Genomic DNA, 25,770 nt, shown 5'->3' with positions numbered 1-25,770 from the left:
GCTCCCTCAGAAACTCTCTCCTCCTGAAAGCCTAGAAGAATGGAAGAGAGAAGGAGGGTGGGAGTGAGAGGGGTTCACCTCCCTGCAGGGGATGCAAAGGGAAAGGACAACTGGAAGAAGGATTTTCTTGTTGCTACTCTCCCTAGGGCCAGCTGGGGCTGGATGTGTCCCCAGAAGGCTGTCTGGCTTCCAAGCCCTAGGCATTCTAGTTGTTCAAGAGTCCTGGGTGTCACCCTCCCAAACCCATTATAAGGGAAAGATTTTGTCTTTCACTTGCCTCCCTCTTTCTGACTAAGTCCCCTAACTAGGGCATATATTGATTGGACTCCTTGGAGATGAGAGTGCTCGGGAGCTCAGTAGGGTTCCTCTAGACAGTTATTCCGAGAGGTGACGGTGCCTGTAACCTCTAAATCACAGGATCTTAAGCTGAGATCTCACTATACATGGAAGTCCTCCGTCCCAGACCTCTGGCTTATGGGTGAGCATGCGTATGCACCCTCTCACCTTCTGTGTGAACACTGTCCCCTCCTAAGCCCCATTTGCTCCCTTCACCCAGATCTCTGGAGCCGCCTTACATACCATATTACATACCATATTGGTCTCTGCCATGTCTCAAACTGATTCAGAGCCCCAATGCGTCCTCTTCCTGAGTGCTTGTCATTTTCCAAGCAATTCACATACATTATCTTATTTAGCACTTATGACCTTCTTATACCCAATTTATGCTTGAGAAACTGAGGCTCAGAAACGTTTTTAAAACTGTCTGACTCAGCCTCTGCACTACAGTGAGTCTCAAAAAGGTGTGCACATATTACAGAATGTCAGGATCTATCCAAGGAAGGGATTCATAAAGGTCATCTATTCACTCAGAAGAACTTTCCAGAATGCCTGTGCCATGCCTGCTCTTTGATGGTCACTGTGGGGGACAGAAAAGACTCTCAGGCAATCCCTGTGATCCCATTGAGTCCTTTCCACAAGTGGGGAAGGGGCCCAGTAATTGTCCCTGGGAAGTCTCCAGAAGGCTGACTTGCTGAGGGAGGCTGCAGACAGCTCCCTCTTAAGGCAGAAGAGGGAGATGGGCGGTGGGGGAGCAGTGACAGCTCACTGCCTGCGCATCGCCTTACCCACAAGAGACACCTGCAAATATGTGTTGGTTCTTAAAATATTAAAGAAAAGGAACAGCAGTTACTGCCCATATCAGAAATATGATGCTCCAGTTGTGCAATGGGTTACCACGTGGAACTTATACAGAAGAAATATGGAGAATTGTGAGGCAAGGCAGAAGGAGGGGTTGGTCAGACACAGTGCCACCAAGAAAAATCCGTTCTCCCCACCAGTCAGCCAGCGGGGAGGACACAGGCAACTCTGGGCCTGTTGCTAGACAGGGCACTGTCACTAGAGGGCAGTGCAGCTCATTCTTGGGAGTGAGGGAGCCTGGCCATCCCATCTCCCACAGAGCAATCCTGCTGGGAAATCACCGTGTCCCAGCGGGGCAGGGAGGAGCAGCACCTGGAGGTAGGTAGACTCGAGATTCTAGGGGTAGGGGACAAAGGTGACATTACTTTTGATGTTTTTATACACATTCTTTCGTTTTATTTGACCCTGACAGTAGACTCCTGGGGTAGACTGAGATCTTTAGCCCAATTTGACAGATGAGAAGATAAATCATGAAGGTTAGACTCATCCCAGGTTACCCAGCTAATAAAGGTGCCAGGTTCCCCAAGCCCCAGTCCCAAGTTGAATCCAGGGCTGTCTGTAAACATGATGACATGGGCTAGATTCCTTAGTGAAATTCTCACTGTTGCAATTTCTCCCTTTGTTACTTGTGTATTCCCTAGAGGGTTGGGAAGAAACAGAAAAACAAGGTTAAAATGGAATCGCTCAATCGGATACATTGTAGGTAGCTTTGATAAAAGTTTGGATGAGGCAAGGGATACTTATGACTACCCACTTCCTTTGACTCCACTCCTGCTGGCCTTTCCAGGCCACATCCTGGTGACCTTGGAGAGTCATTGCAAATGCCTCCAGCTCTGGATACAGAAATGCATGTGGATAATGAAGGATGCAGAGGTGAAAGGTCCTCTAGTCTCTGCTGAGGATCAGAAGCAGGTTCCCATAGGAAGTGACTAGGTCATAGCCAGAAACCAGAAGCCAAGGGTGATGAGATTCATCCTGTCCTCCACCAACTCTTCCTGGAACATGACATAGACCCAGCCTGGGGTCATTTGGGAATATGATTTAAAGCAGTAGAGGTGATAGATTCTTTTAGCACATAGACACAAATCACACCTTGTAGACATTCCACCTGCAAGATCCCCTGCTACCCCCACATCACCCAAGGTACAGTTAGACATAACCAAATGCTTGATGAACACTGGCAGAGGCTGAGGAGGAGGATTAAAGAATCTGGGAAAGAATACATAGGATGGAGAGGCCCAGGGAAACAGGAGAAAAGAAGAAAGTCCAGGTGGGAAGAGCTGATACCTTCCTCCTAGGCAGAGTGGCCATGAGGACTCAGCCAGACATCCTGGATGAATGGCCCACCTCTGACCACAACTCTCTGCAGCATCTAAAGAAATTGGAAGATGCAACACAAACCAAACAATGGGCCATTTTGTACATTCTTCAGGATTCTGTGTGTCCATGGGGGCAGCCCATGGTAAGCCTGATATGGTTGGGCTGTGTTGCCCACCCTAATCTCATTTTGAATTGTAGCTCCCATAATTCTCACATGTCGTGGGAGGGACCCAGTGGAAGGTAATTGAATCATGGGTCTTTCCCATGCTGTTCTCGTGATAGTGAGTAAGTCTCGTGAGATCTGATGTTTTTATAAAGAGGAGTTCCTCTGCACAAATTCTTTCTGTTTGCCTGCTGCCATCCATGTAAGACATGACTTGCTCCCCCTTGCCTTCTGCCATGATTGCAAGGCCTCCCCAGTCCATTAAACCTCTTTCCTTTATAAATTACCCAGTCTCTGGTACGTCTTTATTAGCAGCGTGAGAACAGACTAATACAAAGCCCATGTACTTACCATCCATTGTCCTCCTCCTCCCTTCCACGGTGTCAAATGGCAAATGGTGTCAAACTCAGGACACACCAGAAAACTCTCATTTTTAGGATTTATTTAGCCCTTCAATTTTCAGGACTTTGTGGAAGTGTAGAGGTCATTGAAGCCTGGTTTCTACCCTCAGAGGGCTTATCATCTAAGCGGCAACCCTGACATGTATCATACCAATTTTAACCCAAGCAGAGTAGGGCAGGTGCCATTGCAGAGATGCAAGAGCTTTGGAAGAAAAGCGAGAGAGTCATCATTTGCCTGTGGACCCAGGGAAGGATGCTCAGGAGAGGAGAGTTTTTAAAGATCCAGCTCAAATAAAAGATGAACATTTCACAGGCTGCAGGAACAATGTTGTCCAAGACACAGCAGTGTAAAATATCTATTCCTGGAAATACTAGCAGTCTGGTGTCTTATTTTTAACATAAATAAATACTAAAGCAGCGAGTCTTGCATTGATTCACGCCTGTGAGCCAGTCCATCTCTATGGTCCTATAATTTCCTTTCCCTCCCTCCAGCCCTCTTTCGCTGATCAGGAGCACATTCTATTCTTTGTTATCCAACCTCCAACTGGAGATATGTTTTGAAATAAGTGATATTTGCTCTTTGGTGGCCCCTCTTCCTCCTCATTATCTGTCCTATCATGCCTTCAAGGCCTTGCACGATCTGCTCCTTTTCCTGCCTCACCAGCTGCATTTGGGCTACTCTCCCCACTACTCTACCTGCCCAGTCACAATGCACTACTCTGTCTTTCCCCAGCAGGTATGGCTCCTTTCCACCCCAGGGCCTTTACACATGCAATTTTTTGGTTGGTTTTTCTGACTTCTCATGTAGCCAATTCTTTCTCCTGATTCATTTTCCCTTCCCTCTTCCACCCTGGCACATCACCATGTCTTGTCATTTGGCTGTCCAGAAAGCTCAATCTGGAGATCTAATTAAATGTAAAAGACAATACAGAAAGGAGGTGACGCAAGAATCTGCTTTTAAACAGAGGAAGGATTGCTCTGTCCTCATGAGCGCATCTCCCTTTTCTCCTCCTTATACCAAACCTTAAGAGGACCGCTTATTTTGTTTACTTGGAGGGGTAAGCGTGGTCGGATGGGAGTGGTGGATATAACTATCAGGTTCTATATGGCCACTTTCCCCTTTGCCAGTGTCACTTGTGACATTGCAAAGCTGTCTCATCATTTCCAGTATGGATTTTGTGTAGGTATTCAAATCTCTGTGTTTTCTTAATTCTACCACACCCACCACTGACGCCTCCCGAATCTGGTCCCACTCATCCTTAATATGCAGATTCAACTTGTTCTATAAAACCTTTCCTGATATCTCCATCCTGCAGCAATCTTTCCATGACCCCTATCTCTGGGAACAATGTAAATTAATAATACCTTATTTAGCTATTGAATGATCTCCAATTGTTATTCTGTAGCTTGTCTTTTCTCCTGTCCTGGGCACATAGTTGATGTTTAATAAATATTTGGTCAAATTGTCAGTTGAGAAAAACATAGAGATAAGGCCATTAAAAGAATATGAACTGGGCAAAACTGCAACCACGCATGTGCACATGCGTGTTTTTGTGTATGTGCATGCTTATACCTGTGCTGTAATGACAAAAGCTCTCTTCCACGTCCTTGAGAGACATTACTAAATGCCCCCTCAGTTCTCTAGTCATCAGTTCTAATATTTGAGCAATGGGTGCTCTGCCTCCTCGCTAGGCCTCCAGTGATTGGCGTATGGCCCGGTCAGTGCTTGCAAGGTGATCTGGCTTCTGACCTCATCATTAAGAGGCAATGCTTTCTCCTCTGGCACCAGACATCTGCTGAACCTATTTCTGTTTCCACAGCAGAGAATTCATTCCTGGTTCTGTGGCTTGTCCAGCCCAGCAGGGTGCAGGTGAATTGGAGGGAATGGGAAAGAAAGAAGATTCTGGTGGTCTGATGACAACAGGCAATTCCTTTCCGATTCATCCTTTCATCAGAGTGACTTACAAGGTGCAGAGTTGACTGATTCACACACTTGGACAGTAAAAATTGTATGAACATAGGAACTAGGTCTGGTTTCAGATCCCCAATACTTAGTATACATCAGCATTTGATAAATATTTAAGGAATGAGTATATGTATGCGTGTGCTGGGAAAGTCTTCAGAGAAGCAGAATTCAGCTTCCTCTAGAGATAAACTTTGTAATGTGTGTCAATGCCCATGGGCATTATTTGGCTGTCTTAGGCTATGATAAACTCCCCAGCTCCAGAGTGTGCAAACAGGAGGAGGACAGCAGCTTAGTTGGGGATGCTCTACCCAGAGAGTCTAGGCAATAAATGGGATGTTGTAGCAATAACAATAATATGCTATTATTCCTACTTTCAATACTAATAATAGTTACCATTTATTAAGTACTTACTTATGTACCAATAATTAGCAAATCATATCTTACTTAATTATGATGACTATCAAAGGCCTTTCTACCCCTGAGGGCTGATAAATCTATCAGGTCCAATAAACATTTGCAAAGCCAGGCACAGGAGGAGGATGGAGGAAAGAAAAAAGAGGGGCAAGAAATACAGGCAGAATCACAGCCCTTAAATAACTATCAATTTAAAAAAGGAGACAGGAAACAAACTAGAATTCAAGGCAAAAAAAGATTAAGAACTAAGAAGAGTTGTAGACAAAGAGTTTTGGGAACACTCCAAAGGGAGGAGTGATCAGTTGTCAGTGGGGGAGGAAATCTTAGAAGGCTTTCTGGATGTGGAATTTTTGAATCTATAGAATTTCTATAGGTGGAGAATGAGGAAAGGGCATTTTCTTAACCAACAGATCAGGATAAACGACGGTCAGGAGTTTTGGTGTGAGTGTTATGTTAGAAATAAGTGTTTCATATGGTGTGGCTGGAGTGTCACATGGGTAGAAAGAGAGATGCAGTGGAGGAAGGATAGCTTTGTGCTAGATCCTGGAATGCTTTCAATGATGGGCTGAAGTGTTTGGATTTTATTCTGTAGACAATGAATGTTTTTGATGAGGAAGCAGTATGTTTTATTGAGGTAATTCTAGAATGAAAGTTACATTGTAGACTGTCTTAGTCTATTCAGGGTGCTGTAACAAAATACCATAAACTGGCAACTTGTAAACAGCAGAAATATATTTCTCACCATTCTGGAGGCTGGAAGGCCCAGCAAATTCAATGCCTGATGAGGGTTCACTTCCTAACTCGTAGAAGGCACCTTCTCTCTGTGTCCCCATATAGTGGAAGGGGCAATGCAGCTCTCTAGGGTCTCTTTTATAAGGGCACTGATTCCATTCACAAGGGCTCCACACTCATGACTTCATCACCTCCCCCAAACCCCATGTTTTAATACCACCACACTGGTGATTAGCTGTCAGCATATGAATTTGGATGGGGACATAAATATTCAGACTATGGCAGATAAAGAATGATCATAGCTAAAATTTATTAAGTGCTTACCATGTGCAAGCCACTGTTCTAAGCAGCTGCATTCTGTCTCGCTCCACCCTACTAGTGTGTGAAATAAGTTTAATAATTATGCCATTTTACAGATGGAAAAACTGAGGCATAGAAAGGTTAAGCCACTTTCCCAAGGCCACATATCTGTCAATGGAAGACCCAGGAATCCAACCTAGAAGTCTTCCCCAGAGCCACTTTTAACTATCCTACTGCATCATCTCACCCTATCCTATCACAGTTCTACCTGGGTGGGAGGTTGAAGGCCTGAACTGAGATCATAGAGGTGAATATTTGCTTGTATTTGCATAAAGAAATACCATAATAAAAGTGGTCACCTATAGAGGGCAATGTCAGGGTCAAGGGACAGATAACGAGTAGAAGGGGGTAACACATCTCAATGTATGCCTTTTAATATGGTCCTTTTCTTGCCAATATGAATATGTTATTTATTCAAAAAACAAGATGACACAAAAGAAATGGTACAAGTTAAAAGCTAATGTCAAGGAACAAATGGAAGTGCATAAGAGCTGGATGGGTTTGGAAGACAAATTAAACAGGCAACACAAACAAAGCAAACCCTGGAGTTTCTCAGTTGAGTGTTTGGAAGATGGTAGCTCATTAGCCTAGCTGGGGAAAACAGGAGAGTGGGTTTGAGGGTGGCCATAACACATTCAGCCTTGTTTGTAGGTGACAGTGGGCATTTGGATGTTGAGGTTGAGCATGATAACCCAGGTGGGGTGTTGACTGAGGAGATTCTTATGAAGATGGTAATAGACTCTGTGAGTAGATGGTAACCTTAAGGAGAGAGTAGAGAAGGAGAAAACAAGAGAGCAGATGACAGAGTTTAAAGAAATCTGCAGTAAAGCGACTGCCCCAGAGAAGCTAAGATGGAGACTGTGAAGCCTTGGTCAAGGGCCAGGTTGGAGAGATGAGTACAGGAAACAGAGGGAGCACAGAGTTTCCGGAGGAGGGGAATGATTTCCTGGGGTCTCATAGGTTAGGACTGAGACAGGTTTGGGGACCAGAATGCTGAGCTTCTGGAGGAAATGAGACATATCAAAGATATTGAGTGAGACCGTCCAACTGAGGGGCCCCTTTTGGGACATCCAAGGCCCTTTCTCCCAGTTCTGTAAGAGATAACAAGCAAGGTGGACACTGTCTTCAGTCCCTACATGTTAGCCAGTGTAGATGTTCTGTTTTTCAGGGAGGTGTTTTTAGACAACATACACCAGCACCTGAGGGGTTAAAAAGGAAACTGAGGCAGACAATCCTAGAAAGCTTCTCTGATTTTTTTCTGTCATCACCCATTCAGGATAATGGGAACTTATAATTTGATGTTTTTGTTTTTCATTCTTCCGTTCTGTCTTTCCATCACACACATCAATGCAAACACAATTTCACACACACACACACAGACTCACGCACACACACACACCAGGCAAAAATGCACAAGCATTTTTCTGGATAAGACTCATTACTGCACGCTGGGAGGGAGGGTGAGCAGAGCCGAGGAAAGGAAAGAGAGATGCAAGCCACCCTAGCTACTTTTACTCCCCTTTAAGGCTGCATGGTTACGGTCCTGGGAAAGAAAACTCCTGCATTCCTCCCCTTTAATTGGGTTTATTGTTAAAGCACTGGAGCAGCTAATCCTCACAGACCTGTAGGAGCTGGAGTGGGAGCTCAAGCAGGATTCTTCCCGAGTCCCTGGGTAAGACAACCCTGCTTCTTTTCTTGGCTTTAGAGGGTCTCCTTGCTTAATGGGAAGCGTGCAGCACCTAGTGAGTGGATTTGAAGAGCCACTTTGTAAGCAACTTGGGCATTTATTTCAGCCCCAGTTCCAGCCTTCCCTGACTCTTTTGGCATCAAGGGTGAGTTATAGCTGTCTTGGAAAATAAGTCTGAATGGGGGGTCCGGGCGGAGCTATCTGTCCGTCACTCCTGGGCTGGCTTTCATGGAAGCCTTTTGCCCTTCTGGGCAGGGAAAAGGGAGAAAAATATCTTCATGTGCCCCTCCTGCAATGCCTGCATTCTAGGGACAAGGCTCTGTGCCTAGAGGGACCCCGTCCATCTGCTGGGGTGTTAGGACCTCCAGCTCTCTTGCACCCCTCCCTCCTGTTCAACCTTCATCTGTTAACCTCTCTGACCCCATCCATCAAATAAAGTATGCCCTCTCTGCCGACCTCTTTGGGTTATTGGGAGGATTAGCAGAACCAATGGCAAAAAGATTTGTAAACAGCCTGTGGCTCTGCAAGCCTAAGGAAGACGAGTCAGCCTCAGTCCCTCCTGGAGGGGTCTGTGGACAGGCTTCAGGCTCCCTATCCTCAGCCGCGTTAAGATGCAGAACGCAGCCGAGCTATCGCTGTCAGTCACAAGACAGCTTCCTTCACCTTCCCCAGGGGCGCGTCTACCTCCCTTCTGTTTTTAAACTTCCCTAGTTTACCTCTCAAGTGAAGATCTTAAAAGGAGGTCTGGATTCACCACCACCACCACCCCCATCCACACCGTGGCCCCTTCTCTCCACGTAACTTTGACGCACAAACATTAACCCTGAGGCTCCCGGAGATGGCTGCCAGGGCTCACGCTGGTCTGGCTGCAGTGCTTGTCTGGCCAGCCTCTTGCTCTGGAGTCAGATAAATTGATCATGAGGAAAGTCTCTGAGAAGGGTCAAGAGAGTCAAGCAGATTCCGCCTTAGGTAAGAAGATGATCTTTTCCAGATCATAAGCTGAAGACAGAACAAGGTCCCTGTCATTCCTGCTGACCCAAGCTTAACCAGAACCAAAGATGAGACCCACCTCTGAAACAGGCCGTAACACAGAGTGCTTAGTAATACCTGATATGGGGACCACACTTTACAGTTTATAATGTGTTTATAATTAATCATCTTTAGGACGATCCCATCAGATGGTGTGGCATGTATTATTTCCCCTTTAGTATAGATGAGACCATTGAAGCTTAGAAGTTAAAGGGTTTGCCTGGGGTTGCAAAGCTGGTGATGGTGGTGGCAACTGAACCCAGATCTATTGATAAATTCAGTGAACTTTCCATGATGCTGCAGATTGCTCTGGTGTGTGTGTGTGTGTGTGTGGATGCTTATTAAGAGCACTCTTCAGAAAGTACTCTTTGGGAAAGAAGCTTGAGGTTAGAGTGAGAAATGGTTTGAGCTGGAACCATGAGAGGCTTGGGGCAATAGACATGCTGTCCCCAGCCTCCATGCTGAGAAATCTGAGTGCTTTAGGGATTCAGCCCTTTCAAGATTGTCCGAGCCATGTGTTCCCAGGGTAATCAGTCAGACGTTAGGATTGCATTACAGCATCATAAGGATGAAGGTGGAGATGAGTGACATCCCAGCAACCGCCACCAGGAAAGAGGCAACAGGTTATGTGGTACAGTGACGAGAAGACTAGCGTTGGAATCCAATTCAGTTGTATCATTCACTATCTGTTTGATGTGGGGGATTTTTCTGAACATTTCTACTTATCAGTACCTCAGCTGTAAAATGAGGTTACCTTGAAAGGTGGCCGTGGGGCATTAAACAAGATAATGCATGCAAAGTGCCTAGCGCGGTGCCCCACCCAGGTCCACCTGGTGGCGTGGTCCAGGGCAGCGAATACTATAAAGCCTGGGAGCGATTCTACCTGGAAGTGAAAAAGCATCCCCCTCTAAGAGGAGAGCGCCTCCCTCGCTCCCTCTCCCCCATACACACGCACACAGGGCCAGAAATAAATTGCCACACGAGTGCGCGCGAGTGGCGGCGCCCAGCCGCAGCCTGCCAGCGCCAGCGAGTGAATGAGCTGCAGCATGAATGAGGGGAGCGGCTGAGTCTGCAAACAGGCTGCGTGCCTGGCGCTACAACTGCAGGCGCGCCGCCACGGTCAATGGCGAGGGGGTTGGGGCTGAGTGGGAGCGGCTGCCAGCAAGAAAGCAAACTGAAGCAGGCAAGGGACTGCACGGACTATCCAGGATTGTCAAACCCATGTCCTTGGAGGAAAGGCTGGTAACTCAGAGCTTCCTGACACAGCCCTTCGTCCTGAGTTCAGCCTGTCCTTCCTTTCGTACTCTATCCCTGGTAGGGGAAAGATCCTTCCTCTCCCCTTCTGGAAGCCAGAGTAGAGTGCCTAGCTGGGACGGTTAATAGTAATGAGCGTCCAACCTGTACAAAAGAGGCACCTCTTGCATGGGATTGGGCTTGAAGGCGGTGTGTGACACACAGTCAGCGTTAACCTTGAAAACTCCTTAGAAAAGTGCCCCAGTGGAGACCTGCATATCACCTGTGAAAAAAACCAACAGAAGTATTATTTCCTCTCTTGTTGCAACAGTTCCCTGTTTTCTTGGTTGAGTACCAGATGAAGTAGTTGGCTTGCATTCAGGCTATGATGTACGAAAAATCATATATCTTTAAACACTTTAGAAACACAGTGAGATGAGATGCTCACACTGTGAAAGGCACGTGGGAGCTGGAACCAGCTGAAGAAATAGCAGATTCCTGTCTCCTGTCCCGTGCTCACCCTGTTTAAGTCCTTATTGGTTTCCCTTTCTCTTTCTCCAGTGCTTAGTGTTTAATTCATGTGCCTATAATTTGGACCCACTGCATGGCACTTTAGAGGTTGCAAACTGCTTTTGTGCCCATTGAAGCATTAGCCCTCCAAAGGAATGCTGAGAAATAGAGCAGGGATCATTATTCACATTCAGCAGATGAGGAAACCAAGGCCCAATATACTTAGCAGCACATTAAGAATAAGCAGCATACCCTGCTCTCTACAATGGCCCCTGTGTGTTGACCTCTCAGCTACCGCATGAAGCCCTAGAGAATGATCTTCACATCCTCTGTAAGAAGCACACAATAAACCATAAGCAACACATAAATTATGGCTTGTCACTGCAGCAGGAGAGATTTTGTTAAACTTAAATGTAGGTTTGCGCCTTAAATAAACTGCAGGCAACAATTGAAAAACCTTCTCCCTGGGTCATTTTGTGAACAGAAATTGGCATGCAGAGTTGATCTTTGAAATGCAGAATGGCAGTGGCAGAAGGGCTGCGAAATGGAGTGGGTGGTCCTTGGAGTTTCTCTCCAGCCAGAAGCTTCCTGAAGCCTTTAGGTTCCAGAGCCTCGGCTTTGGCAAGCAGATGAGCCACTTGGGTTGCAACCCGTGAACTGGAAGTGAGTTCTGACACAGGCCCAGCCATTCACCTATGACACCACAAGGAGGGTGAAACTGTGACTGATGGCAGAGGGCTGCTCGAAATTTCATCTATCCCTGCAAAATATGAAGAATTACAAAGCATTAGAGATGGCCTAGTCTACATTTTCCAAAGGATGCTCTGAGAAACCCTAGATCCCCGGCACACTAATATTAGTGTTACAGAAGGAAAGAATTTCACTATCTACGAAATTTGGGAAATGCCAGATTAAACAGCATGTGTCTTTAATGGTCCTCAGAGCCTTTAATAAGCTAATGTGGATTGTGAATCTCCAAGAAGGGGGCCAGAGGAGGTAGCAAATCCACCCTACTCACGGAGAGTCACCCAGGACTAAGATACTGAAAAGCAAACTTCAGGGAACTTTAATCTAGTCCAATCTCCTCTGTTCACCAGAGAGGAGGATGGAAACTCAGGGATGTATGGTGATCTGCCTGGGGCTGCACAGCTACTGGATATCAAACCAAGACTGGAACAAGTCTGGGTTCTTTCTGGTATTCTTTTAACCCAGTGGATGATATAAAGTCCAATATGGACCAGAGTCTAGAAAATTGTGTGACCCAGCAAGAAAACTTCCCAACTTTTGCCTTTTACCCTTTTGTAACCAAGCGCTGATAGATTTCCATGATTCGGTGTGCCCCAGCCTGGAGGCAGAGAGCACATTCTTATCAGAGATGATCCAACTGATAACCTCCCTCCCAAGGCCCATAGGCTTTTCTGAGTCATGCTCCCAAAGAATGGAAAATCCCGGAAGCAGAGACTATAAAGTAGTCTTAGGGTAGACTGATTCCTCTAAGGTCAGTAAAAGAGCCAGGCATGATCCAGAAGGCTCTGAGCCTGCTCACTATGCCCCAGAGTGATTCATGCCTCCTTGCTCAGAAGCCCCTAGTGACAGCACCAGCAAAAGGAGGGTTGCTCTTCCCATGGGTAGAACTGAGAACCATTATCTGTGAGCTTAAGATTGCAGAGGTGCTACTCAAAGATGCTCTCCTTCCCTGTCCCCATCTCCTCTGGTTTGTCCATGCCCAGTTTAGGAACACTATGATTGTTCCTACACTGTACACACATTGTAATGGATTGGAGTGGATTGGATTAGAGTGGAGTGGAATGGATTGGATTGGATTGGATTGGATTGGATTGGATTGGATTGGATGGAAAGCCTTTGAATTATAACGTGATGCTCCTAAGACTCTGGATCACCTAATTAGGAGCGTAACAGTTTTAAGCTATTAGCCCAGCTGATACGTTTAATAAGCACCTCAGGGCAGGTCCCTAAATGGCTGCAACTCAAATAGAAAACTTTGGGTAGGTAGGCCACATGGAGAGTGGGGCAGACATGAGAGTGCAGAGAGAGAATCGGCCAGTGTGGGGTCATGAGGTGACCTGGCAGTTTTAGGGTATATGACCACAGTGAGGAGGCCACTGCAGACAAACCTTATCTGCCTGAGAGTTCCATCTCGGGCTAGTGGTGCTCCCTTTACTAAATGAAGCTGGAAAAGGAGGAAGGACAGGGAAGCTCCATGGAAGGGGCATCTGCCTCCTGGGCTCATGGCCCAAGCATCTCTCACCAGCTTCTCATAAGCAAGCATCACACAGCCTGCCACTGGGAGCATGGAAAGGGCTGCACTCAGAGGCAGCGTCCACCCCAAGGCTGTACTGCCTGACCTTTAGGAAGAACTTTCCCCTCTGTAGCCTCCTCCACAGCTGCAGAGTTTTCCCCCAAGAGGCCAGGAAGTTCATCCAAAAAATACAATTGAGCACTAACCAGGAGGCAGGTACTGCACTAGCCCCAAGGGAGGCAACAAGATAGCCAAGGTCTTTGTCTGTGTGGAGTTACTTCCTATAGAGGAGATCAACCTCAAACAAGTAAACAGGGTGCTTTGAGATTGTCATACTTATTACAGAAGAAAGGACTGGCTCACCTAAGAGAGAGTGACTCTGGGTGTGGGTAGACGGACTGTAGGTAGAATGGTCAGGAAGAGCTTTGTCTAGTGTTGCAGGGAAGTTCTTCTGACCAAGAACCAGACACAGATCCCATCCCAGGCACTAGTGTCCCTGAAATTATGATGACAAGAAAGAAGCCAAGCAGATTTGGCCTTCTATGGCCATTCCACCCTCTCCTGCTGCTGTGCCATGGGCAGAGCCTCACAGCAAGGACTATAGAGAGGGAAGCCCTGCTGCGGTCCCTTCCCAGGGCTCAGGTCTTCTTGCTATAGGCTCCTCTCTAAAGCAATATAAAGAATACATCCACCCACCTTCTATACTCATCTTAAGTCTAACTCCTCCACAATGCGCTCCCCAATCAACCCACCCCCAAGCTTTTCTCTCATTCACTCATTTAGCAACCATGGGCTGGACCTTTAGTGAGTGCCAGGAACAGTAGTAGGTTCTAGGATTTCAAAGATGAGTAATACATGGTCCCAGTCCTTTAAGCAGACTGGCCTGCATTCTTAGCTCCTTATTTATATATCTGTGTTTGGTCTTCATAACCTGATTGTAAGCACTTTTAAGGCCAGACTCCTATCATAGAAATGTCTATTTATAGCCCAAAGTGTACACAGGAAGTACTCAATAAATGAATGTTGAATGAAGGAGTATTACCTCCACAACTCAAAGATAGTTCCATGAATAAGGTAATTTTCTTTGCTAGGAGCCATTTTTGCAGAATATTCTTGAGAATCTTGCTGTGCTGAGGTGCCAGGCGCCTGAACCAGCCACGAAGCCGACATCCTCCAAGTCTCCTGAGCTATCGATGTGAAAAATCAGCCCTAAATCTCAGAGAAATCTGTGGCGGCTGCTCCTGAGCTTTGAAACCCAATGGAAATTGTTGCCAGAAATAGAGTGAGAGGCGGGGAGTACTTTGGAAACAAATGAGAGCAATATTGGAGCTTCAAGCTCCTTAGAATTTGTTTTCTTTTCCTCTGAAAAGGCCTAGATTACAGAAGTCAAGAGAGGAGGGGGAGGACTTTAGCAGAAAGAAGCAGGATGCAGCCATGGAAGGAACATGGGCACCCCTTTCAAAGCCCACTGTTCAGACCTCCACCACACAGGGCATGGGAGTCTTGAGGCGATCACTCTGGTTACAGAGGGGTGGGAAGGGAAAGCCAAAGCTATGGGGGTTTCAGATCTGGGCCTTTGAGTTTTCCACATTGCACTGAAGATGGAACTAAATGGTTAGGATTCAGTGTATGGGAGGAGGAGTGGGCGGGAAAGATGTTTTCTCATAGCCTAGCTTCGGCTAAGAATACTATGTTTTTAAAGCTATTTAAGAGAGAAGGGAAAGAAGGAACAGTGAGTACAGATCTGCTAATGAGGTGGTGCAGCCTCCTGGAGAACAGGCCGTCATTCCATGGAAGCTCCGGAAGGGGGAGTGATGGACGCCTGGCTCTTGGTCCCAGAGCTGGAAGGCGGCTCTTCATTGGCTGGAAAAGCAGCATCCACAGCCCTGTTGTTCTGTGGAGAGGGGAGAGAGCAAGGGTGGGGGAGGCACATAGGCGGCTGATTTTGCTTTGTTAAATGTTCAAACCTTCGCCCTCATCCCCTACATTCAAGACTTACCAGCAGCAGTGTATCCGCACAGCAAGAAGTATTTTTGATGCCCCCTGGAGACTGGGTCAGCTAAATGAGACTCTTTAAACCTGATAAGATTAACATGCAATAATTGACAATCTCAAATTTAAAGTACCCCATTTTTCTTTTTGCAGCCTGTAAAGCGAGTGAAAGTTCATGCATTCTAGATGCCAAGCACCCTGATAAGTGGAAGCTGCTAGATTTGGGACTCAGGATCTACAGAAGGGCATCTGGCTAAAGATATCCCCCGACTCTTATATTCCATCTTCCTCAGAGAGATCTCCACCAGTCAGGGTCCATTTGTCTCTACCTTGTGTACCGTGCCCTCGAAGTCAAGTGTCAGCCCACCACTGCCAGTGAGACCTCCTCTGGCCAGTGCCTGCATCCTGAACTGCTGTGGTCCCTCTGGGCTGCCACCCTGCCAAGAGGAGCAGATCAGCAAATGGGCCAGAAGACCCAAACACAAGCTACCAGATGTATATTCAACTAGGTCAATCATGAAGGAGTTTCTCACATGCATTTTTTAATAATAAATAGCCACCAATTATTATATAGCCAGGTTGCAAGTTGACACATTATTAAAATGTACACCAAAAAAATGCAGCTTCCTATTTCTTATAAATCTTTCTCATGAACTCCCATCCCATCAGGCAGCAAAAAGGGAAATGGGGAACTTTAAGTTTGAATTTGTCCATTGTAGCGTATAAATCTCCCTTTGGGTTTCAAGAGTCTCGTTTAGCTGACCTTATGCCTTTCAGGAAAACATAGCCTTGAGATGGCCTTTCCTCTTCCTGCTCTACTTCAAAGTGGCATTTTATGTTGTAAGGTATTTACTAAACCTTGTTGTCATATGGGAGAAGGGGGCCTCAGACTTCTTAGACTTATCAGGGACCCTGGATTCCACAGTCCTCTGGATCTCATCAGAAGCTAACTAGTGACCTCTGAAGTATGACTGGTCCCACTAGTTCACAGGGATCATACTGACATACTCTACTAAAGGCCCTGATCCCAGCTGTTTGCTTACCTGAAAAGCCCTGGTCATCACCGTCTCTTCTCACCAACCCCAGCCAGCCGGCCGTGACCTGCTCTACATCCCCTCATAGGGCCATGAGCCACGATGAGCTGGTAAATGTTTAATGACAGGTCTTGGGGCAAGGGGGAGGTGGAGTCAGGCAGAAGCCCTGATTGTAGCTGTTGCCACTGTCCATGGTGTAAATATTCCTATTAGGCTGGGATTGATGGCTTATACCTGTAATCCCAGCACATTGGGAGGCGAAGATGGGAGGGTCACTTGAGCCCAGGAGTTCGAGACCAGCCTGGGCAACAGAGTAAGACCCTGTCTTTGGAAAAAAAATTAATATTTGGCAGGCGTGTTGATGCATGCCTGTAGACCCAACTACTAGGGTGGCTGAGGTGGGATTACTTCAAGCCCAGGAGGTTGAGGCTGCAGTAAGGAATGATCACACCACTGCACTCTAGCCTGGGTAATAGAGCAAGACTCTGTCTCAAAAAAAAAAAAAAAACTCCAGTACTCCTACTGTGGTCACTTTCTAGCTGCCAACATTAACACCAGAGAGGTGCACAGCTGACTCTCATAAGCTGACATGAGCCGGCCCTGGGGAGGTTTTGGAGTCTCTGCCCAGCATGAGGCACTATCTCAACTCACCTCCTCCCTCGAGGCCTCCCCATGATTCCTCACTGCCCTGTTAGATGTGGTTGCAGGCAGCGCTCCTCCTAGGCTTAAAGCCTCCCACCAGCAGGGTCCTGGTAAGCCACCCCATCCATGTCACCTGTCTCCCAATTCCTGACCAGATGCTCTACTCCAAGAGAGCGAAAGCAAAGATCTGTGCTTTGGAAAACTACACCATCTGTCTCCCCATCCCCTTTCCAGGATCTACTTGGACCAAAAGTATCCATCTTTCCACCTCCTCTTCCCCTCTGCCAAGAGCCTCGCTTGTATCATATTCTTCTTATTCCCAGGGGTCCAAGTCTCACAGTTGTGTTTTAATGGCAGAAGAGGTTTCCCTCTATTCCATGAAACCTATTTTACCACGAGTCCTCCAGATGTGGATTATCAGGAATGAAATACATCAATAAATGTCTCCAGAATATTATCTCTGTTACAACTGTTTAAGATTGTAGCAGAACAGAAAAAAAATAAAAATAAAAAAGAAACAACTGTTTATCATGTGTATCAATGTCTGTATGTGCACCATTTCATTTAACCTTTACCATATCTTAAAGGGTTTTGTCCCCACTTTACAGATAAGGAAATAGATTCAAAGAGGTTAGTAACTTGCCTTAGGCAAGGCCATTTAACTGGTAACTAGCAAAGGTAGGATTTGAACTCAGGTTGGCCTCCAAAACTATGCTCTTCACTTAATGCTGAATTGTAGAGGAACAAACTTTCTTTTTGTTCAAAGGCTATTATTAATAGAAGACCCCATAGAGTCTACAAGTAGTTTTTCTCGAGTGGGGAAGGAAGGTTATTGCCCAAGAGGGGCAGCTATTAGGCATATTTTCCTATTTCTCCATCAGGTTCAAGGAGTATGAGGGAGAGGGTGCTGGCAGAAATGGTGTCTCACTCATCACTCCTGGACACCTGGTACCCTGCCATCAGTTGTTGGAGGGGGTAGACAGAGTGGAATATCCAAAGGAACAGAGATTCCCTCCAACCATTTAACCCCACCCCAAAAACATGTTTCTCTCTAGTATTCATGAGCTCAGTCAGGGCACCCCCCCAACCAACCCCAGATGCTCCTGCCAGAAACATGGGAGTCCTCTCAGACTCCGTCTGCCCCACCATATGACACATCGCCTAATACTGTAGATAACTGGACTCCCAGAATACATCCCAGGTTCATCATTCTCTCCTTCACTCCCATCTGGCCCGAGCCACCATCATCTCTCTCCTAGACTTCTGTCCCCTACCCGTTTTCCATGCTGCAACTCTTGCCCCCTCCACTCCCTTCACAGATCAGCCAGAGTGAACTCTTTAAAACATCAATGGTGTAATAACTCCCCTGCTAAAAATCCTTCATGTCTTCCCATCTCACCCAGAAGAAAATCCAATGTCTTAAACAGAGTCTACAAAGCCCTTTATTGTCCGCCCCTGCCTGCCTCTTCCTACCCACTCACCACCCCCCACCATACGGAGCTCACTCTGCACCAGCCACACTGCCCCTTCAGGCTCTGGAGTACACTATGCTATTTCCTCCCTTCCAGCTTTGGTGTTTTATTTCCTTTGCACAGAAGCTCCTTCACATGCTCTTTGCTTGGTTGGCTCCTTCCCAAACTTTGGGTCTCAGCTTAAATATGACCTGCTCAAGAGGCCTTCCCTGGCCTTTATCTAAAGAAGACCCTCCCTGTTTATCTCTATGACAAACCCAGGTTTTTGTCTTTCATAATTTTCCCCACACTTTGTAACTGTACACGTATGACTTTACTTGCCCATTGCCCGTCTCCTTCAGGCTGGCAGCCCCATGAAGGCAGGGCCAGCATCTGTGTTGTTATCAGTACCCATCGGCACCTTGCACACGGTAGGTGCTAAATACATATTGGTTAACTGTTGAATACATATGGTAACTCCAGAACTCTGATATAAATTTAGGAAATGATTCAATTTAGATTTTCGTGAATAACTATTTGCCCAGCACTGTGCTAAATGTTGTAGGAGTTACAAAAACAGCACAATACTCATTCATTTAACCCATAACAGGTGGGAGAGAGGTACTAGCGAGAAAAATTGAGGGAGGTGGCAGAGTTGTGACATTAGAGAGGAAGCCTGGCTGACTCTGTAGTCTGAGTAAACATTGTGACTATCATTTGGAAAACACAGGACATGCCTGAGCTCAGCTCAGATCCCCTCAAGGTGGATATTCCCAGGTTATCTACACACGTACTTACTATTGCCCTGATGTGAGCATGCAGCAAGCATAGTGCACATGTAGTAGGCATTCCATGAATTTGTCCTTGTAATTTTTGAAAGCAAGTGTGGAGATAGTTTCACTTTTGCCAGTTATCCAGGTTTGCTCCTAATCCTTCCTTCTGATAATTACAGAAAGATGTCAGTATTGCAGCCTGTTTTTAATCTTGTTTGAGAAAGCAGCTGACCAGACCTTTTTTCTCCTCCTTCTCCCACTCCCTGCAATAAAGCATCCTCAGAAGCTTCAACTCTGGAGGCAATGGGTCGAAAGGAAGAAGATGACTGCAGTTCCTGGAAGAAACAGACCACCAACATCCGGAAAACCTTCATTTTTATGGAAGTGCTGGGATCGTAAGTCCTGGGGCTGTGAGGTCGGGTGGGCTGGGCTGCCTGCAGTGGGAGGTTAGAAGAGTTGTTCTCTGCTGGCAGCAATTGATGAACTGGACTGAGGCTGCTGTGACTTCATTTCGATTTATTTAAGGGACTTAGGGAGAGTTTTGTGGCCTGGAGGATGGTGGGTGGAGTGGGTGGCAGGTACTTTGGGTAATACCAAAGATGATTTAATACATTGGATGTAGTCCAAGCTACACGGGAGGCTGAGGCAGGAGAATTGCTTGAACCCAGGAGGCGGAGGTTGCAGTGAACCGAGATTGCGCTACTGCATTCCAGCCTGGTGACAGAGCGAGACTGTCTCAAAACAAAACAAAATTGGAGCTCTCAGGGAATACCAGTCCCTTTCCCCCAGGGTTTGCCTCCTTCTGACCCACCTGCAATGACCCTCTCCTCCTTCCAGATCTGTGCCGGTTTGTGGGTTCTTGCCGCTGTCACAGGAGAGGGGAGTTGGAGAGCACTTCTGGAGGTCCAGTGACACTAGAACTTTCCCAGTCTCCTCCCCCAGCATCTTCATTTCTCCAGCAGTGAACAACCTCTTCTTCTGCTCTAACTGGAACAGAAGGGGCTTTTGAGGCCCAGGGAGCTCGTGGGTCACACACACCTGAATCAGCCCCCTGCACCACCATCCTCCCTCCTCCATATCTAAGTGTTTCAGCTGTGCTCTAGTCCATACCTCTACCAGCCTGCAGGGTGTCTGAGCCTGCCCCTTGAAGATGATTACACGGCTGGCAGATCAGAGACAGTTTGTCTGGAACTGACTCCCCACTTAGTCCTGCCTCTCCCCTGGGAGGCTGCAGACTCTGACGCAGGCTGGCAGCAGCTCCAGGCCACTGGCCCCCAAACCCCTCAGAACCCCAGCTGGTCAGCTAATTAGTCTAGGCTAATTGGGCCTGGGCAGTGAAGAGCAGCCAGCGGGCTGTCCATCCGGGTAAGCTTTCTCTGTCGCCAATGCCACTTCACTTTGCACTGACTAGAAGGCAGTGACCTCGGGCAATGACGGCTGCCCACACTCATGCCGTAGACAGAGAAGACACTTCTGGGCCCTCCTGGCACAGGCAGGTTGTCAGGCTGTGCAAGTGCAGGAGGATCCCAGCGGGGTGCTGGTCATGAGAGCATTGGCCTTCCATCAAAGGCCTTTACCAAGATGGGAGTGACCAGAGAGGGGGTTTTGGCAGGAGAAAGAGACAAGCCTCATGAGTAAGTCAGAAATGATTTGCTAAGTGTCCCAAAAATCCAGAGGAGAGGAGAGAAGGGAGCCCAGGTTGACAAGAATTTACCGTCTGCTAGACTTGTGCTGTAGGACTCAAAAGACAGACACACCTTCCCTCTTAGAGCTCAGTGAAGTCTACCACACAGCAGCACCTAAACCTGGGAGAACGTCGGAGTCATCTGGAGAGTTTATGCCTCCAACTTTTAACTGTGAAAATGTTGAAACATAAGGAAAAGGTGAAATAATGATAAAATGAACGTCAGTATACCCACCATCTAAATTCAACGTTGTTAACATTTCACTGTAGAGTATGTATTTTACATCACACACACCACACACACACACACACACACACACACACGTACTGAGCACTGAACTATTTGTAAATAAGTTGCAAACATGATGACATGTCACCTCTGAATCTTCTGTTTACATCTCCTAAAATAAAGGCATTTTCACATATATCTACAATATCATTGTCACACTCAAGAAAGTGAACAACAATTCCTTTTAGCATGGGTGATTTTTGAAAAATAGATCCCTGGTCTCAGACCCACTAAACTGGAATTTTGGGAGATAGGATGCAGCAGCCAGGAATCTATATTTTAAGTGCTTCTGGTGTTCTAATGTACCTAGCTCAGCAGTGATTTGAAGGGAGCAGGAGGACAAGACAGGAGGCATGTCACAGCTGTTGCAGAAGTTAGAGCTGAGCGAAAGAGAAGACATCTCAGTGGTGCTCAGGATGAAGACCAGTATTCCCAGGCAGACCCCACAGAGTTACCACAGTGGGTTGTGGTGGAGAGTGGTCAAGTGTACAAATTATGAAAAAGGTGCTCTTTTATCTAGCCTGATGTCTGCTCAGGCAGGAAATAGAATAATTATCATATGAACATGTATGATGGCTTCAAGGTGAATGGCACCTGCTGGAGTTGTTGCACTGCACAACCTGCCCAACAATAGCAGGGGCCCTGTCTTAAGTGTCCATTTTCTGTGGTCTCTTAATATGTCATTCTTATGTGTTGTGTATGTATCTGTCTTTCACATTGAATTCCAAGCTAGACCAATACTAATCTTAGTGCCTGACACAGAGAGGTTCCATCAGTTCAATAAACATTCATTGAATGCCTGATAGCATTTTTCAAATCAAATGCTAATTGCTTACTTGTCCCTGTTCCTCACTATTCTACAGGTTTCTTAAGAATGGAAACACTCACCTTTTAATTTCCAGTGTCTAAGACTCAGTAGGTGTTCAATAAATCTTGGTTGAAGGGATGAGTAAGTGAATGGATGAATAGAGCAAGCTCGGGCGGCTTTGATTAACTCAGTTCCAAGTGCAGCTGGGAAAACAGGAAACTCAGACACAGGAAACACCAAGTAATTTCTAATGCAGATTTTAAAAGTCCTTATAGAAGCTTGACTCCTATTGGGCTTTCATTCTAGCATATCCAGATGGCAGGGTCAAGGATGGCTCAGCTGTTTCCTTACTTAGATTCTCTCTCCTCTTGTACTACTGGGTGTTCTTCATAATGGTATTCAAATAATAGTGATGATAATAATAGTATCTAACACTTACAGTCTTAATAGATGTCAGAAACACTTTTAAGCTTTTTACATATATCAAGTCATTTAATCTTCTAAACAACCTTGTGAGTCAGATACTATTGATACTCCCACATTTCAGATGAGGAAACTGGGAATATGAGAGTTAAGTGACTTTTTATCCCAAAAGCTGAGATTCTAACATGAACAATCAGGCTTCAGCATCTGTACCTGGTCTGATAGCCTGATCTCCAGAGGACCCCCTTCAAACCAAGAGGCCTGTAATTTGGAATCCTGCCCTGTATTCCCATTGGTTCCACCTGCTCTGTCTTCAGAGCCTGCCTCAGAGACTGCTAGGTTCTCTCTTTTGTCTTTGCAGATCCTACTGAATGAATGAGAGGTTGCTCAGCACCCTGGCCTCTAACTGGTACAGGGTGATCACCACCACCCAAAATTGAGAGACGAGTCTTTTTGTTCTCACTGTATCTGCACTCTGTCCCCTCTGCTACCTCCAGCTGCCACTCCAGTGTGCCATGCTGAGTCACATTGAAAGTGACATGAATTGACTCTGTAGTGGCTTCTTTTTAGTGGGCATGCCAAGTGAAGAAATCTCTCCACAGCTGCAGTGGAGTCTCTGTCTCTAGGGGTCATTCCCAAACTATAGAACCAGGAAATAACACCTGCCTAGCCCCTGAATCTGTGGTGGGATCTTTTTCTTCCAATATGGTCTTTAAATTAGAAAGCACATTAGCATGTCAGATACACCTGCCATCAACATAACTCAGCAGCGCCCACATGACAATGAAGAGTAATTAGTCCTTCCCTCATCTACCCTTTCACTTTGCCTCTAAGTTTGATTGTTTAACTTTTTAGTTGGAAATAATTTCAAACTTAGAAAAATGTTTCAAAAATAAGAACAACACCAGGCTTGGTGGCTCATACCTGTAATCCCAACGCTTTGGAAAGCCAAAGGAGAAGAGCTGCTTGAGCCCAGGAGTTCAAGACCAGTTTGGGCAACTGGGTTAGTCTATTTTTATACTGCTATGAAGAACAGCTCAAGACAGGGCAATTTATAAAGGAAAGAGGTTTAATTAACTCACAGTTCAGCATGGCTGAGGTGGCCTCAGGAAACTGACAATCATGGCGGAAGGTGAAGGGGAAGTAAGGCACCTTCTTCACAAGGCAGCAGGAAGAAATGCCAAGCAAAGGGGGAAGAGCCCCTTATAAAACCATCAGATCCTGTGAGAACTCACTCACTATCGTGAGAACATCATGAGGGAAACTGCTCCCATGAGCCAATCACCTCTACCTGGTCTCTCCCTTGACACATGGGGATTATGAGGATTATGGGGATTATAATTCAAGATGAGATTTGAGTGGGGACACAAAGCCTAACCAGATCAGCAACATAGTGAAGCCCCATCTCTAAAAAAATAATAAAATAAAATAAGAATAAGAATGGTAGAAAGAATTTCCAAATGCCCCCTGCCCAGATTCACCTCTTGTTCACAATTTCCCCCATCTGCCTTCTCATTGCTATGTTCTCTGTAGATTTGTAGAGATAGATGTAGAAAGATGATTCTTTCCTAATCTCCCAAGCATTAGTTGTGGACAGACATCATGAACTTTTACCTATCAAGGACATTTGTGTATATTTCTAGGGATGGGGTATTCCCTTACGTGACCATAGGACAGTTCTCAACTTCAGTCAATTGAACATTGACACATTAAGTGTACCTAGTCTGTCTTCCCTACTCCAGTTTTATCAATTGACCCTATTATGTGTTTTATAGCATTTTTCCCCTCCAGTACAGGTTCCAGTCTAGGGTCTGGTATTGCACTTGGGTGTTATCTCTCCCTAGCTTTTTTATGACATTGGCATTTTGGAAGAATACAGGTTCCCCCCTGCCCTTTTTTAAATTTTGTGCTTTCCTGATGTTTCTTCCAGATTTAAATTCAGGATATGCCTTTGTGGTCAGAGGACTATATAGACTCTGTTACGTCCTTTCTGAGGTCTTACATCTGGAAGTGTAAGATGTCTGCCCCCTACTAAGTTTTATCTTTTGGTGTCTTCTCCTCAGAGGAGCTTTCTCAGAAGTTTTCCTGGTGAAGCAAAGACTGACTGGGAAGCTCTTTGCTCTGAAGTGCATCAAGAAGTCACCTGCCTTCCGGGACAGCAGCCTGGAGAATGAGATTGCTGTGTTGAAAAAGTGAGTGGGTCTTAGTGTTGATTGGATCACTATGGGATCACAACATTTTCTTCACAAATTACCTTCAAAAAGGACTAGGACAGGATTTCTGCACCCAAAGGCATTGCTCACTTTGATTGAGTTGATGGGTCAGTTCAGTCAATTAGCTAAGTTTAGTCAGACAGCTGTCCTAGCTGATTTTTTTTTTTTTTTTTTTTTTTTGGGCAACAAATTGATGAGCAAATCCACTGGTGGCAGAACTGGTTTGTGCACACAGGCTGGAGAGTAATTAGCTCAAAGGAACAAAAATCAATTGAGGGCCAACATCAGGAACAATTAATAATTAAGGAGGCAGCATAAGATTTGGAAATTAGCTTCAATTTATAACAAAGCAAATGGAGGTTCAGCACCCCAACCATCTTGATGAAGGCAACACTACAAATCATCAAATGTTTACAGCAAGACTCTTACCACGGACCCTTGTGAAACCCTTATGGTGTACCAAAAGTGTATTAGGCACATGAACACAGGATCAGGACCACAAGGATGAGGCAGACAAAATTCCTTACCCTCAGGAGCCTATGCTGGATACAGAGGTGCCCATAAGAAAATCCAACAAAATCGGATGTGAGTCACACTAGCAGAAGGCAGAGTTTGGAGGAGATAAAGATTCATTTTGCCTATGCGTGTGTTTTTCTGAGTATGAGTTATTGGACCACTTTCAAAGAAGATGGACCTTGATAGATGAATCAAACTTTGTGGGGGCAAGAAAGGCAATGCAGAAAGGGAAATCAGGCCAAGACTAGCATAAACTTTAATGTAGAACCATGAAAGTGCAAGGGCTTTTAGGGAAGAGTGAGTATTGGAAATCCCTGAATTTAGAGTATATAGTATTAAAAGACAAGTGATGAAACTAAAATCATGAAATGAGACCTGATTACAAAGGATCTTAGATGCCATGATAAGGAATGTTGGCTTTATTCTGTGGGCAAAAAGAAGTCATCAAAGGATTTTAAGTGAGGAGTCATTGTCTGATTAACATGTTGGAGCTATCCCTCTCAAGCACAGTGAAGGATGGATTGGAGGGTGCCAGCCTAGAGGACAGGAGGCTAATTATAAGACTTTCACAATAATTTAGGCATGGGTTGAGAATACAAGCAAAGGTAGTGGCAGAATCATATGTGCCTAAAAGGACTAGATACTAGAGATGTTTCAAAGAGAGAAGTGATTG

General features: G+C 45.8%; 1 protein-coding gene and 1 long non-coding RNA gene across 4 annotated transcripts in view; one reads left to right on the top strand and one right to left on the bottom strand.

Moving 5' to 3' along the window:
* Positions 1-1,608: 1,608 nt before the first annotated feature.
* On the bottom strand, positions 1,609-15,399 carry LOC117977053 (uncharacterized). The gene is made up of 3 exons (XR_004667952.3): positions 10,668-15,399; positions 1,952-2,192; positions 1,609-1,834 (listed from the first exon to the last, which is right to left on the bottom strand). It is a non-coding gene; the product is annotated as an uncharacterized LOC117977053 (long non-coding RNA).
* CAMK1G (calcium/calmodulin dependent protein kinase IG) overlaps positions 8,082-25,770 on the top strand; it is a 30,316-nt gene continuing 12,627 nt past the window's right edge. For 2 of the 3 annotated variants that reach the window (XM_055108589.2, XM_003831205.4), the window contains exons 1-3: positions 8,082-8,225; positions 19,439-19,559; positions 24,432-24,560. In XM_055108589.2, the coding sequence (XP_054964564.1) occupies positions 19,468-19,559; positions 24,432-24,560 (221 nt within the window). In that variant the 5' untranslated portion in view covers positions 8,082-8,225; positions 19,439-19,467. The other variant, XM_003831206.4, reaches the window with a different exon arrangement.

The sequence above is a fragment of the Pan paniscus genome, chromosome 1 (assembly GCF_029289425.2).
Source record: "Pan paniscus chromosome 1, NHGRI_mPanPan1-v2.0_pri, whole genome shotgun sequence".
Taxonomy (NCBI): domain Eukaryota; kingdom Metazoa; phylum Chordata; class Mammalia; order Primates; family Hominidae; genus Pan; species Pan paniscus.
Note: the sequence above shows the minus strand (reverse complement) of the source record. Positions and strands in the feature narration are given on the sequence as shown.